The sequence below is a fragment of the Glycine soja genome, chromosome 14 (assembly GCF_004193775.1).
Source record: "Glycine soja cultivar W05 chromosome 14, ASM419377v2, whole genome shotgun sequence".
NCBI classification, from domain to species: Eukaryota; Viridiplantae; Streptophyta; class Magnoliopsida; order Fabales; family Fabaceae; genus Glycine; species Glycine soja.
In genome coordinates this window covers 35,156,421-35,173,081 of record NC_041015.1, presented here as the reverse complement: position 1 = coordinate 35,173,081, position 16,661 = coordinate 35,156,421, and the positions used below count along the sequence as shown (strand labels likewise).

General features: G+C 33.5%; 1 protein-coding gene and 1 long non-coding RNA gene across 2 annotated transcripts; both read right to left on the bottom strand.

Moving 5' to 3' along the window:
- Nucleotides 1-4,596: 4,596 nt before the first annotated feature.
- Nucleotides 4,597-15,296, bottom strand: LOC114384023 (light-mediated development protein DET1-like; the record flags this gene model as incomplete). The annotated part of the gene is made up of 12 exons (XM_028343703.1): nucleotides 4,597-4,614; nucleotides 4,737-4,823; nucleotides 4,904-5,014; nucleotides 5,093-5,200; nucleotides 5,940-6,050; nucleotides 11,396-11,560; nucleotides 11,650-11,730; nucleotides 12,403-12,459; nucleotides 12,618-12,686; nucleotides 13,649-13,822; nucleotides 14,505-14,733; nucleotides 14,860-15,296. Coding segments are annotated over 12 exons (1,647 nt in total), but the record flags the coding sequence as incomplete, so codon positions are not given.
- LOC114384213 lies at nucleotides 9,767-10,754 on the bottom strand. The gene is made up of 3 exons (XR_003660610.1): nucleotides 10,633-10,754; nucleotides 10,489-10,539; nucleotides 9,767-9,795 (listed from the first exon to the last, which is right to left on the bottom strand). It is a non-coding gene; the product is annotated as an uncharacterized LOC114384213 (long non-coding RNA).
- Nucleotides 15,297-16,661: the final 1,365 nt, after the last annotated feature.

Below are 16,661 nucleotides of genomic sequence, written 5' to 3'. Positions count from 1 at the left end.
TTTTTGGCATTGAGTTCCCATCAGTAGGAACCTTATCCTTTTCTGGTATGTGTTCTTTGTTGTTATTGTATGTTGTGTTTAGGTTACCATATTCCCTATTGTCATTCCCATAGATGGCTCATGCTTTTAGTTTATGATTTCAACCTTGTTAGTTGGATAAGTTGTGAATTGGCACTAAGCGAATGTATGTTTATCTACCTTAGTAGATTGTTCAAGGTGTGTAACCCACATGGGACACACAATATTTGTTAGTATTTGTTCTTATTCTGCCAAGTACATGGTTGATTTTTTAAGTATATTGGTTATTGTTTGATGTGCATACCAACATAATGTTGTTTTAGACCCATGTTGAAAACCACATTCTACTTCAATTGCGGTTGAACATCGATGTATAAGTGTGTCAAAAGTGTAAATATGTCAAACTTTCAACATCAATTGAATTCAAAACCGATGTAATAAGTACACATTATTACATCAGTTTCATCGGTTTTACTTAGAACCAATGTAGAATGTAATTTTTATTTTTAAAAAATATATAAATGATAGGTTTTATTATTCCAATTATGGATCACAAATTACAAATTATATACATATCAAACAATAATTAAATTAAACATATACCTCACTTATTTCTATTTTCCTATTTTCAATTCATATCAATGTGTACAAGATCCCACTAAGTTTTCACATGTGAAAACAAAAAAAAGACAATTATGAGGGTTTTTAAACCGTGTTATTGCCAAGGTGAAAACAAAATAAAAAGCATATAATATGATAGTTACATGATTTTTATTTTTTTTAAAATATGAATTTAATTGATATTACCAAGATTGAATACCGATGACTACTATATTAAAAAAAAAAAAAAGATCAACATTAGCTTAAACAAAAATATGATCAGTTTTTTTTTTATCGAGGATATAAGTTATATGCCTCGAAGAACCTGATTAGACACATGGCTCTAATAGTTCCATGATATTTAAGTTGCAATAAGAATAGAAAACTAGATATTATAAAATAAAGAAAAATTAATGTAAATCATAAACCTATATATACCATTGAAGGCACTGAAATATGAGCATGAACTAATGCCACTTGAATTCCAATGCCACGCACAAACTTGTGTTAAAATTGTGCTACCTCAGCCTCACAACCTGCCAAATACCAAAAGGATAATTGTGGGAAAAATTTTCATATCACAAAATATGCATTGATACAAATTTGCTACAAGCATATACATAATGAAACATATAGTCACTACAACAATATTGACATTGATCCATAAACTCATGGCTCTAAAATGACTCGTCAATACAAATAAAATCAAAAGAAAAGAAAATAGAAACAAAACTAGTATGACACTTTGCCCTGCTAGTGAGTTCAACAGTGGGTTTGAACCCCGCCATTATTGGGTTGTGGTCAATCAGGCAAATAATGGAGCCATTCGTTTTAGTCCCTTAAGAAATTGTAACCATGTTAATTGCCACAACAATGGAGGATATAGAGCTACACTCCACATAAGAATTCTACTTGTAGGATAGATAAATTAACAAAGTAGTTGTACAATATTTAAGGATTTTATTGGTTTTGGTTACAACAATGTCTTCTACATAACATAGTTCAAATTGATCCATATTTGATTCAACAATGATGAACTATCATACACACTATTGATTCAGTAATGATAAACTATCATACACAGACATAAAAATGGTTCTTACAGGAGCGTAATGTGAAACCAAGGGCATATACTTCCCGAGGTATTGAAAACATCAGCCCATGTCACAACCTACACGCACACAGATAGCATAATCAAGAAACCCGCCAGCCCATTCAATGCCCATAGTACTATTGGTTTCATGACATTAGAAATGCAAACATCTTGAAATAAATAAATAGATAAACTTAATATGAAAAAGGGAACTAGCCCAATCAACAATTTCATTCAACTAACATGAAATCCAATATAGTAATATAATATCTAATATTTGAATCTAGTACGTACTATCATTCTCATGATGTCTGAAAGGCTTCTTATGATCCAAATCATTTTCAGTTTCATTCACCACTTCCTCAGTCACCCTAAGAATATCTAATATGAAAAGGAACAAATAATAACTTCCAATTGAAAACATGCGACTCTTTTATGAAAATTATGGTCTGAACTTCATTATTATTAAAGTTATGAATACAAAGAACTATTATGTTGAGACGTCATGAGCTCTAGGCTTGGGCGTCGCCATAATTAAATTGGGACGTCGTCACCCAACAAATCAAAGGGGATTAAAAGTCAGGAGTGTGGTTAATTATGTGAGCATGTGTACGTAATGAGACAAGACAAATTCGTTATCGCGAGCTTCGTCATGTTGAACTTAGATGCAAATCCTCGTTTGCAAATCTGACTCTCTTTGTGAATGGGAGAAATATGCGAGGGTGTGGATGGCATTGCGGGGAGAGAAGGTGCTGGTAGGTTAAGAGCCAGAGGTTAAAGGTTTTGAGGAGTCATAAGAAAAAAAAAGAAAACATGGATTCAAAAGCACTAAGAATAAATCGACTAATAGATCTAACACTCTAGGGAGGATTGTAGATCTAAGGGGGCAAGTTTAGGGTACCCTGTGACAATGAAGAGGGTTTGGTGTGGATGGCATTGCGGGGAGAGAAGGTGCTGGTAGGTTAAGAGCCAGAGGTTAAAGGTTTTGAGGAGTCATAAGAAAAAAAAAAGAAAACATGGATTCAAAAGCACTAAGAATAAATCGACTAATAGATCTAACACTCTAGGGAGGATTGTAGATCTAAGGGGGCAAGTTTAGGGTACCCTGTGACAATGAAGAGGGTTTGGGTTTGGAGTTGAAGGGTTGAGGAAGGTGTAGGAGACAATGCAGAGAGAGAGCACAAGATCACCATTGCAAGCATTTAAGAAATCTCAGATCTTGTTTTAAATTTATTTTTTAACATTGGTTTTCATATAACCAATGTTAATTGGATGACGTAGAATGCATTTTTTTGTAGTAGTGCTTAAGAAACAAGGCACATGACCAGAGACAAGTCTAAGTTTGCTCTTTATCAGCAAAACAAGGACGTTTTGTTACCTATTGTTAAAGATAGGGGGAGCAACATGAAGACTTAGCCTTGAAGTTTGAAGAAGTTGTTTTTTACATGTCTAACTCACGTGAGTGGCATTTGTATTGATTGTTATATTGTGTGTTGCATCTTAGTCTCTATCACTACTAGAAAAATGGCTTTTTACGACAGTTATTAAGTGCTTTTAACGACGGTTGTAATTCGTCGTTGTATATAACGTCGTTGAAATGCAACTGCTTTTTACGACGATTATTATAATAACCGTCTTTGAAAGTTAGAACAATTCAAAGACGGTTATTACATGTTATTATGTAATAACCGTCTTTGAATGCAGTGTATGATTCGAAATTCAAAGATGGTTATTATGTAATAACCGTCTTTGAATGCAGTGTATGATTCGAAATTCAAAGATGGTTATTATGTAATAAACGTCTTTGAATGCAGTGTCTGATTCGACATTCAAAGACGGTTATTACATAATAGCTGTCTTTGATTGGTACATCTGGTTCAACATTCAAAGACGGTTATTATGTAATAACCGTCTTTGAATGCAGTGTCTGATTCGACATTCAAAGACGGTTATTATGTAATAGCCATCTTTGAATGCAGTGTCTGGTTTGACATTTGAATTCAAGGTATTTATTCCCTGGCAGAGGCTATGGCTGAGAGTCTGTGACAACAAATTATAGAATTCCAGGGAACAGTTACTAGTAAGTAATAGCATGGAGTCTATCTTAATTTTAGCATTTGTAAAAACACACCATCACCAGACAAAATTGGGAAGCTCTGAAATGGCTTCAATACTTTACTCATGGCTTTTAGTAGGAGGAATCATCACACTGTCTAATGTATTCTAACACTTAGATACCAGATCATCATCAAATTCATATGCTCATCACATTTGCCACGAATAAAAATTAGTTAGATATCTTAATCACTCATAACCCATCTTTTCAGCAGAACTTTTAAGCATACATGATATCAGAATAAAAAAACAAATTGCAATTGGAATATCCTTACACTCATGAAACCACTAAATAGTAAGTGTAGTTACTTTCTATAGTGTTCCTCTTTAAGATAGTAAGGAGCTTGAAAAGAAGCATGATTAAAGTAACAGATACCAAATCACAACCAAACCAATGTCTATCAGTTAAAGACACACACACACTATTTCTGCTGCTATGACATGAAGCCTTCAGAGCACTGTCTTTACCCTTCCCTTTGTGATGTGCAAAAATCATCAATAAAAATCTTTTCAACTTAAATTTTGAAACAACTATGATATGAGAAGTGGTACCAATCAAATCTGTCTAATATCATGCTAGTAAATAGTTATGCCTTCAGTAACAAGATTATGCCTGTTTCATAAGTGACAATTTTAGCATGAAGACAATGCATATGTGAACCAGTGGGTCTTTATTTGCATCACCCTTCTATGTATTTAAGTTCACAATTCTCAGGCTTGTGTTGAGAGAATATTAAAGAAGCACATTTAGGTATACAAGAAATGTCTTCTCATTTCCCCAACTGTGCCTACCAAATGATAAATGTAATATGTCAAACCAAACTACCAAAGGTATCCCAACATGAAAATTAGCAAATATGGCATCCATTTGAAGACAGACACAGACAAATAGATTGAAACACAAGTCAACCTGTTTTGAATTCACTTCTTGGTCCTCTTTGGGCTTGTCACTCATCACTTTCCACTGCAACTGCAACAAAGCCCTTTGCCTGTCTTCCTACAATATATTCCAAAGAATAAATATAATAATAAAAATTATGACAAGAAATTAATTTATCATATCAGGGTATTCCATACTTTGGATTTTTGAAGATGCAACTCCTCTTCCAGCTTCTGACACTCATCTTCAAGTTCACACCTCAATGCTTTGATCTGAGCTTCATGATCATTCCTCATAAACATTGTTTTCTGCATACAATTAAGATATCAACAGGTGAATAAATTTCTATACAAATTTTGGCTTTGACAAAGATACGTGTGTGGCACCTCTCTCAATTCATTTTCAGCTTGCAGTTGGGTACGCTTTAGCTGTTCGTTGTGTTCAGCTATGAGGCTTGCTTGCCTCTTGTCATGCTCCTGCTTCATTTGAGTAACCTATAAATTGAGTAGGAAAAATCAAGTGACCTAGTGCCTGGAAGTTTTTCAACTTAATGTTAATCAAATTTCATAAAAAAGGAAAGTGATGATGCGATAACATCCCCACAACTCAGTACATACCCATTTAAAGAAAGGTATAGAGGACTATAATAGTCAAAGACAAACTATAATGAACTTAGACCAATTTAAATTTTCACATGTACATTTTGATACATTTAAATAACAGATTTGATTTTACTAATTATTACTATCATGAACAAATTATCCAAAAAGCTTAAGTTCATTGATGAAGATACATGAATGATTTTACTTTACATCTTTAACATGCCTCTCATGCAAGAGCCTTTTGGACATTAAGTATGGATAATGCACAAGTCCACATATGATCTACCTTGGCTGAAATTTAACGTTTTATTAGAAGAATAAGAGTAGAAAGGATTGAACTCTAGACCACATAGTCATAGAGAATTTCGTACCATGTCATTAACAAACTACCCAAAAAGCTCAAGCTGCTAGGTAACGATACATGAATGACTTTATATTGCATCTCTAACAAATACTAATCAGAAAGTAACTTTATTTAAAAAATGATTTTTTCAATTAATTAGAACATTAAGTAATTAAAAATATAACCAAAGACAAATCAGAACACTTATAATCCCATGTAATAGAATGCAATGATAGAATATTTCTAAGCAGCCAATAATTTCAAATTCAAGACTTTTTCTATGCTTACGAGCAATGTGTGTTCATCTTGAATGCGCATCAACTGCTGCCTTTGTTCTTCTTTGCATTCTTCAATTTTTTGGCCACACTTTGCCTCAATTTCTGCAATGGCTTTGTCAGCCTATAAAGGTTCAAATTGATTAGAAACATGTTGATGGAAATTACATTCTACAAATACCAGGAAATCATATCGAACCTTTTCTTTTTCCTTGTTCACAATTTCCATATTCTCCAACTCATACTTCCTCTTAATATGATTAATAGCCTGTTCAGATAATGAAGTTTTCATGCAAAGTTAGGGCACTACACATCAAGCACCTATAGTAGGTAACCAGTTATATATAAGACCTGATCATTTCTCTGAGATATTTCTTTCAAATGCCTTGATAGTTCTAACTGTTTATTCTCTACCATTTGATCATATTGCTTTTTAGCCTCTGAAAGTTTGCTTTTAGCAGCAGTCAATAATGATAGATTCTGCAAATTCATCCAAAACACTTAAATAATACACAAAAATAAGTCAGGAACAGGCAATTGAGAAAGGTATAAGAAGGTTAATTTATCAGAAAGAGAGGAAGATGGTCATCATAGTACATAGATTTAACAGCAGGTTTTCAACAAACAAAGAATGATCAAGAAACCAGGAAACTTAACAATGATGATTGAAGAAAATCACAAAAACTTGGTTCTGCTTGATAAAATTGTATTATTTAGTATCTTCAAGGAACATTCAATCTTTTTTGCACGCAGACACATTTGTAACTCATGTGATTCAAAATAAAATTATAATACCATGTTCTCGTGAAGCTTTGTAAACATGGTCTGAAACTAGTAAATGGGGAAAAATTAGAAAATACACAGACTGAAAATACAAATATCAAGCCAACTGCATACTTGCTAAGTGCAATGGCAATTTCTATTGTCTATGATTCAGGCATGTTCATAAAATATATATTTATAGGAATGGAGGGAGAAACTATATTGATTTTGACTAATAGTATATATCCAAAAGATTTAATGTCATAAAGCAACTTTTTTTTATTAAAATCATTGAGAAACTAATCCAAACATGTGGGAAGGAACTCAGTGACAATCATATGAATGAATACACTAATACAGTTCATATCTGGGTCCTTTGAAACCATGGTCACACAGAGTAAAATTGCATCAACAACAACTCGTTAAATAACTACACAATTGTGAGATGGAAAGCATAAACAAAGAAATCACAAAAGTTCATTCTACAGACAGATTTGGATACTGTCCTTTTCCTTAGAAACATGAGTATCGTGTTCGGAGAGAAAAACACAGAACTTTTGAGTATAGTTTCCATAACAAGAATACATACATGAGTATAAAATATAAATCAGTATAAAGTTAGTTACCTTGATATGCATTGGATGACCTATTCTTTCATGTGTATGAGGGATGGCATCATGAAGTATATTTGAAGTCTTCAACCTTTGCCATGTTTTCTGTCCAAAAGTAAAGAATCAGCTATGCATTGTCCACATAATTACATCTATGTACAATGTCAAAACTTCACCTTCCTAAGATAATTTTGAAAAGAATTTCTAAAATTAAATTTCAATACTAATACAAGAGTCACAAGCTAAATGAGATACACATCTGTGATGCCAAAAAGATTTCAAAACTAACAAACAAATTTGTTTTTTAAATTGAAATGGCTTTTGGGGGGTATTTGCTGACTCGATATATTCCTCTAAAATAACCCTTTGAAAATGTGTTTTCCACATGTTAAGAGAGATGGACTCATCCTAAATAGGGACCTACAAATTGTCCCATGCAATCTTTGCAAGAGTGTGTGCCTCTCTCTCCATGTGATCCTGTTACTTTAAAAACTCAAATGAGGACTCAAATTTGCCCTTGTCTCCATCATGCAGAATTGTCTTAAAAGACATTTTTCTGGAACATAACACCCAACTTGAGCAAGAATAACTATGAGACACACTTGTTGAAGGTAAGTACTCTTTCCACTCCTAGGGGAACAGAATATGGAAAATAAATATCAAATTTGATATTCTTCATTTAAATAGATATCCATCCAAAAAGAAAGTAAGCTTTGCTATAGTTCATAAATAATTCACCTCTATAAACTTTATGTGAGAAAGACCTAATAATTATAATATTGATGTCATGCCAGCTACTTACGACATTGTTTAAAGGAAAATACACCTGACATGCTTTGTCACATAAGTCAGTCTAGCTTCAGCTTTTATAGTTCGCCAGATTTTTCAAAGTGACAAACTCATTAAGTAAAACCGTTTAGAATCCGTTTTGCTTTTGGTTCATAATTGTGAGATTTACATTTGCACATCACTAGTATGTCTATAATTGTTTCCTTATTCTTGCTAGGAGCATTTGGTCACGATTCATGAATAGGTCGTTTTATAGGCTAGGTAAGCTCTTAAGGAATTTTATTGTCCTCTATCTTCCTTTATTTAACAGTACACCTAAGACATGTAACAAAAATTCCTTACATATTGGGGCCCATCACAATCGCCATATTCGAGGCTTCAGTCAGAAATATATTATTGGCCTGCAATGCATAAGATTAATTACTGCCAAAAATAAGTGCCTAATCCTTCTAGGTGAGAAAAGTGTCATCAGATGGGGGTATGGTATAATGACTATTGGATATACTCATTACTTACAACAAAGTCATTGTGTATGCTCTCCAGGATTGGGTGTCTACCAAAATCAATTGCCAACGGCCCATTCTCTATCAAATAAAAAATACCAATAAAGAAATTTCTTATTGATATACAATTTTTTTATAGAAATGATCAATTTCCTTACCTGTAAATTCTGGTCTTGTATATCGATCAACAGGCTTAGTTGATATCATATGAGCAAATGAATTTACAATCATATCCAACAAGCACAAGACCTCAGCAAGCAGTGTCAACACAGAGACATTCTCACAATGTCATCCATAAGTTCTGTAATTTTTTTCTATTACAATAGTTATAAATGCAATAGCTGAAAATATGAGATAGTGCAAGTCCAAGGAACTAAGTAGATAGGACCTTTATCTATATATCAATTTGTTCCAATTAGTTTTACGTTTTTAACATTTGCTAAAGACAATCCAATCCAATTGAATAACAATAGTTACATGCTAAACTAGATCAATTTAATCATGTAAAGCTCGCATTAAGTAGTTCCATTGAAAATTATTTTAAGATAATGCTAATAGAACATTGTGATAACTCATCCTACTGTAATTTTACCAAAAATAATACATTTTGCGCATGTTTATATGCTTTTACATGCAAACAAAAAATTACTCCACCCTCCCCCAAAAAATAACCATGCATGGACAAGTTCACACTCTAGTTTTACCAAATAAATGCTGAAAAAATATTTAGTTTACAAACAATGACAAAAAAAAAAGAACCAAGTAGAAAAGGGAAGGAGAAGAAAAGAAAATGGTGGATCGAATTTTAGTATTTTCTCTTGCAAATGTTTTTTATTGAAATTAATGCCAGTTCACACAACCAATATTCCTTTAAATTATGTCAATTCTCTTTCTAAAATATTTATAGCAAACACTAGAGCTAAATCCATAATATAATCCTTCCCAGGAAAATAAGAAGTTAAATATATTGTGAGACTGTTTAGACCATGTTAATTAGTTATATGATAGGACTGTGTTCTCTTTTTAAAATACTGATACCAAAGTCAACAAGAGTTGTTTAATGCATGCAGAAATAAATAAAGAGCAAACATGTCAAGCCTGAGAGTTTGTACTGGCAAATAGTAGTGCATCAAGTACTACCTTCCAGACAAACCTCTGTTCTTGTATAGCATTCTGCAGCTGCAGATTTATTCCTAGCGTTCAACTGGAAATTCCATTAAAATAAATGAAAAACGGAGACTTTTCAAGAGCCTAAACAAGCATCTGAACAAAGTAACATCTTATAGTGTGGTAACATATATGCAACTGTATTTCATGCGTCATACTTATAGTCAGAAGCTTGAATAATGTTTTTAAGTTTGAGAATCAAAAAACAATTTTGGGGCCAACCAAAAAAACATATGAAGATACTTTCACCAATGAAAAGTCAAAATGCCTAATCAATGTGACAACTTACAAGTGTCCTTAGCATATAAGCCATCTTATATAATAAAAGAATCTCCATAAACTAGTAGGAGGCAAATGGAACAGAAATGGTTTCTCATGTAAAATAGTGAAAAACTTGTGAATAGCTCTCTCTTCAGACATTTTTTTATTCCACCTATTTAATTTATGAAGAGAGAGATACACACAAACTTTTAAGATGACCTTGTCATGAGAAAATATCACATGGGATAATCCATTCTTGATCAGAGTAATCATTTTCTTCATGGGATAATGGAGTTAGCTTGACCATGATCTCATCAAACTTAATGCACACACAGTAAAGGCATTACGTAAGTAATACATATATATAGTCAACAAGCACAATTTGTCAATTTCAGTTCATGTATATAAATATATTGCAAGGTGAATAGAGTTCATATGTTCATGAAATCCAAATGATCAAACTACTCACAGATGCTAGTTCTAAACTTGAGCAACGAATGTTGTTCCCATGTTTTACAACCTAATATAAACCAAAAGAACAGTAGGTTCAGGGAAAATCGAGCTTTTAAAAGGACATTCTTATAAATATAGCAACAAAAATCCAATCCTTAACCTGAATGAACTTGCTTGGAAGCTTTCCTTGAATATTCTTCTGTGGTATAACAAAGTGGAATCCCTGCCTGTTTTTATAGGTAAGCTTTAAATTGGGCAACTTAAAATCCTCTCGATAATTGTTTGCAATATTGTTGATGGCTGTGAAAGTAACACCAAATGCTTTGAGAACACAGATATGATATGCTGCATTCCAAGAAAGATTACACTGTTGACAGAAAAGTAAACTCAAGCAAACGGATTATAAAACCTTCACTGGTTTCACAAAATGCTCTTCGTGAAATATCCAAGAGGCCATCAATTCCAGCCTTAACAGCAAAGCATTGTTGAGTGCAGGCAACAAAAGGAACACGTGCATGAAGTACATCTTCATCAATAACCTCCCCTATCCTGTAACAAAAATAACTCCTCAAGTCATGACTTGATTGGTCCTCGTGTCTTGGTTGGAATTAAATGCAATTACAAGTATACAACCTATAACTTTTTTTAATCAATTAGAATATTAGTAAGCAAATATTTTTGCCACTGGGATGTGACCATAGAGTATAAAGCTTTTCTATCAAAATATTCTTGATTCAAAAGTAATGTGTACGTACAATGAATCTTGATTCAAAAATATTCTTCACAAACTACAAAACAACAAACAAAATTTATACACAGAACACATTAGCACATCACGTACATTGTCTTTTGTTTTTTCTTTTATCTATGAAGGGAGGGACAGAGGAGGCAAGTGATTAGAAGGATACAACCAACAACACTACCTGTGCAGAGCTGCTTGCCTTATCTTTAATGCTCCAGAGTTGTTCCAGTGCGTGGATATTATTTGAATGAGATGATATGAAATTCATATACATTGAATTCCTTGATGTTGCATGGAAGTGGTCACAGAACTGCTCAAACAACAGATAAAGCTCGTCTGGTGAATTCTGATAAGATGTAAAAATGAGTCAGAAAACACCAAGACACTACTAACACAGAAAACCCAAGAAAATAAAACATGATGAAAAACATTTACCTGATAAAATGATACAATTTCAGTTGTATCCATGTTATATACAACAACAAAAGTTGGGTGGTGATCAGCATTTCGGGACACCTGAGGCTTGAAAGCATAAAATATTAACACATTTGTCATATTACTTCAATACAAAACATAATGATTCCACTCAAGTCTCTAGGTTGAAATTTTCTGGAATGTTTAATTAGATATAGACCAAAACATGAGCCATGGACCATTTTAACTAGTTGGACAAAATTGCAAGATATAAAAAATACTCATGGGCCTACTTAAAAATTGTTAAGACTTTAAAAGTTAGTACTTAACATGGTATGACTACATGAGATCTCCATGACCTAGTGATCAATAATTCAATCCTTATTGTCCCAGTCTGATAACTAAAATAAATTTCAGCAATAGGTTTAAGCACTGAGGGGGGAATTATAAGAAAATTACCATTCTAGTTATAAACTTCAAGGTTTAAGCGTTAATCCTTGCACTAGATGTTTCAACAAGACAGGATAACCCTGGTTTCAACCAAGGCTCTCTGTATAGTGAGGAGTCTCCTACAGAGAAGCTAGGACTCTACTTCAAGGAGGGCTGCCACATGCTTAAACTAAAGGAAACAACAATGCTATAGCATTTTTTATTTTATATTTGGGCTTTAGCCTACTCAGGTTCTTGTAAGTAATTTTAATTTTTCACTTAGGGGATGTGAATGGTACAATGAGAATAAAGAGTTAAAAGGAAAAAGACACACAGAGAACTCACCCCTCCATCTACACTACCAAACTTGATTAGCAAATGGTGTCGGTCCAAGAATTGCACCTGTCCATGAGTTGAATAGATATAACTTGTTATATTCCTTATTATTGTATACAAAGGGGAAAAACATAAAGAAGGTTTAAACCATTAGTGAAATGTTCTTGAGATGATAAAGCTGTGACAAAGTCATTTAAGATGCATAAAAAAGTGTCAGACCCTACCTTCCAGATAATCAAATCAACATAATCTTGAAAGTGGAAGTAAAATTTCTTCCTGAGCCTTTGGATCCTCTGACAGATGAAGCAAAATCATCAAAACAATTAATTTTTACATATTAAAAAAATTTGAATTGGAAAGATACAGAGCTTAAGCCATATACATAACAGCCAAAAACTTGTACACCCATAACTTAGAATCACAGAAAATCAAGACAGCAAAAATTACAAAACAGTAATTAGGAAAAATGCCAGGGTAAGGTTAAGCATTTAACAAGGTACATATATGCTTGTCTACACGCTCATACACAAAGAACCATTTCTTTTGTCATTACAAACCGCATAGCTGCAAACTATAGGCCTGCCATTTCAGATTTTAGAATATTTCATTTTCCATATACATACTCATGCTTGACAATTTCCTAATAATGATGGGATATGTGGAAATGCAAACAAAGGAAAATTACAGAGAAGGAATAGCAAAAATGTTTCTAGTTCAGGAATCATTACGCATACAAGTGGTCAATTAAGTCAATAGGTTATTATTCAGTAACCACTCTTTGAACATGATTAACTGGTTGTGTGGTTAATCATTCTTAAATTGGAGATATTCTTACCAATAATTCCTTCACTGTAATTTCTTTTAATTTATTGCAAAAGTGTGTGTGTGTGTGTGTGACAATGACTGTTTTGGACAACAAACCCAGTGCATTTCCATTTCCCACACATGTACAGCCTGTGAAGACACAGAAATATAGATGTACAGCAAGAAATAATGTCCATGGGTAGTGATAGCATATAAGACACAAAATCTTAAAATAATTTGCTGTGAATAACAGAAGGAAAGAAACTAAAGTTTTCAGCATAAAAGAGAAAAAACGGAAAAAGGAACCAGGATCATGAAATACGCTATGTCCCTATAAGGCTATAACCTTCCAAGATAACATAAGAACTGTACACGTTCAACATAGAAGAGCCATATAAAATATGGAAAGAAAATATTGTGCAACAATAAGAAGTTAATTTAGAAGACCAACCAAGGTATCATCTCTTTCTTCATTCCATAGTCCCTGGAATATGAATGAAAGCAATCGCTGTTTTATACCACTTAGAAAAGAATTCCCCAGATTAGGCTGGCCTTGATGCAGGTGATTTTCAATGTGGTTCCCAGGCAATTGAAGCTGTTTATTTTTGTCAGACAATGCCATGCCCTGTCAGAATGATTGGTGACTGGCCTTTATTTGTGAGTTTAGTGCTTTAAATATGCCACAAAACCATCAGAATTATCAATATTGAGCTTGGATGGCTTCATAATTGATAGAGGATAATTAGGAAGTAGTGACAATCAAAGATGAGCACAAAATTATTAGCATGAAACACTAAAACAGAATTGAAAAGCATTCCTAAGGTGCATCGCAGTGATTTCAAAAATGAATTGTAAAAGCATTATAGGATGACCCAGTCCACAAGGGCTCTCTCCTACTGGGTTCTAGGGACGGTAAATGTACACTCTAGGATTTGACCCAATGAGCTCTAAGTCACAAGGCAGCAACCTAATGTCGCACCAAGGCTTGCCTGTGAATTGTAAAAACATCATTAAGAGATTTTTTTTAGTTAAAGGGAGGACCCACTATTGAGGCAAACCCCAGGGGAAGCCCCAAGAGGAGGGAGAGAGTAAGAGAATGGGAAACGGGGTGGAGTGAATTATGAAGTTTGAACCCATGCACCATTGTTGCATGTCCCAGTTCCACCAACTAAGCTGACACAAGATCTTGGAAGAATATTTAATTAGAAAAAAAATGTTACATCTTTTTCTCAAAAAAACCACAATATATGTAATAGTATGCTCCACAAAACACATTACAATAAAGTCAATACCAAAGGCTTACTGACCTGAGCATTTGAATTGAGAAAAAGCTCATCATCTTCGCGGCAGAATTCCCCAATAGCACGTACATCAACAAGGTTCCTAGAGTCTCTAATTTGAAGAATGTGTATAGTTTGATAGCGAAGTGATACAATTGCCAATAGGTCATCATACAAGAAGACACCCATATTATGGGTTAAATTAACGAAGTCATTACTGAAGACCTTCTTGTCCAAGATCTCTCCATCTTCCAGTCTAATTTAGTAATTTAATATGTGAGAAATGGGGAAAATACATAAATCCAGAGTGATCAGAATATGATTTTTCTGGTTACTTTGAAGATTTAAAAAAAATCAAATATAAAGAAAGATGAATAAGCACCTCAAGAGGTGGAAAGTTATCTTCTCAATTGAAGGAACACCTTGGACAACTCCTCCAACAGCAGGAGCATCATGAATTTGAGCCGTTGAAGTAGAAAACAGTCCAAATTGATTACTCTCCATGTAAAGAAAGAAATCTTTACATATAAGTTCATTGCAAGAAGCAAGTGCTACACAATATAATTGGGTGAAAAAACTGTCAAATCTCTTTGCTCTTGATGGCAAATCATGTTTATCACAATCTTCATCTTTGCATGAAAAAGAAAGCCATCTAGGCCTATAAACAATCAACTCCTGATGATTTCTGCTGAAACTTATAAGGTATTGGCCATCATCAGTGAATTTACGAAATGAATGGTCTGGGCACTCAACCTCATATACTGTGTAACTTGGTACCAAATTTTCATAGAATCGCCGAGCATGATGAACCTGCAAGAATTAAATTACACCTGCAAAAATTAAATTCAATTCAGGTTCCTTCAACAGAGGAACAAGACAACAAATTTACAAATTTCCCACTGAAGTTAGTTTATCCATATGATAAAGTGAAAGCCAATTTTCCAAAATGGCGCATCATATATACCTTCTGCATTTCAAGTTTCCACATTAAAAACATCAGGTTATACTTGACAAAGCAAAACCTTATTTATCTTCCCTCACTCATGTTCTTGATACTTCACCAAGGATATTCACATTTTCTAAAATTACAACCCAATCATTGTGCAATTTCTTGGAGTCGTTTGCCTAGGGCCAGCTATTTTGCCTACAAAGCAAAAGCCTCAACAAGGAAAAATTAAACTCATTCACAAATAAATAAAAAATGTAAAATTACCATGTTGTGTCGGGATCCTTTAGCTCATAGAAGGGTCTATTCTTGGAAGAGTTGTGTAGCTGTCCTCCCCATCATTCACTCTAAATCTGATAGAGGCAAAGAAATCTCATTGCCAATAAGAATCATTGCTTCTTTACAGTTATAAAAGAATAAGTATGTACAGCAGTTAGAAATTTGTGAATTTTATGTCTGCTATCTTATTAAAAAAAAAGAATAAGCGGTATAGCAAAAATGTAATTATTCAAAACCTAAGGGTCTTCCCTTGCTTGATATCGTTCCATCTGCTATTAATGACAAGAAATTAAAAGAAGTTCCATTCTCTCAGTCCAACAATTTTGTAGAGACAACAAAACACAAAGTTTCATAAATATATTTCCAAATAAATACAAGCCAATATAGTGACATTTGTCTCAGTAATGTTCACAATAACCAAAAAATTTCCTATGTCAACTAAGACTTTGTACATTGAATGCTTTGAACTTTAAGAAAATATGCTGCCCATTTCTGGCGAATCGTTGTAATTGTTTCGTTGTCTAACGCCGTTCCATCAAGAAACCACTACAAAATATGAAGAATACAAAGGGTGTATTTAATGAAGATGTAAAATGAATGAAAATACTACTAAAATAGTAATTTGAAGATGTTAAACCGAACATACCATGCTCCAATCATTCTTTAAACCCCTACTGACGATGTTCCACATCCAATGCATCACGTAGTAGCCACACTCATACCCCCCGCTTTGAACATGGCTCTACATTCAATATAAATAATAATTCGATCTAACAATTGTATTGAGGTTATCATTTGAAGATCAGTACTGGAAAATAATGATTAATTGCATCACTAACCTTGACTTCAATCCACTTAGGAGTGGCTGGATTATTTGTACCATCCGCGGTTGTGTTCGTTGACTTCATTGCACTGCTTATAATAATAGCATGATCAACATCTATACGACGATAACAAAT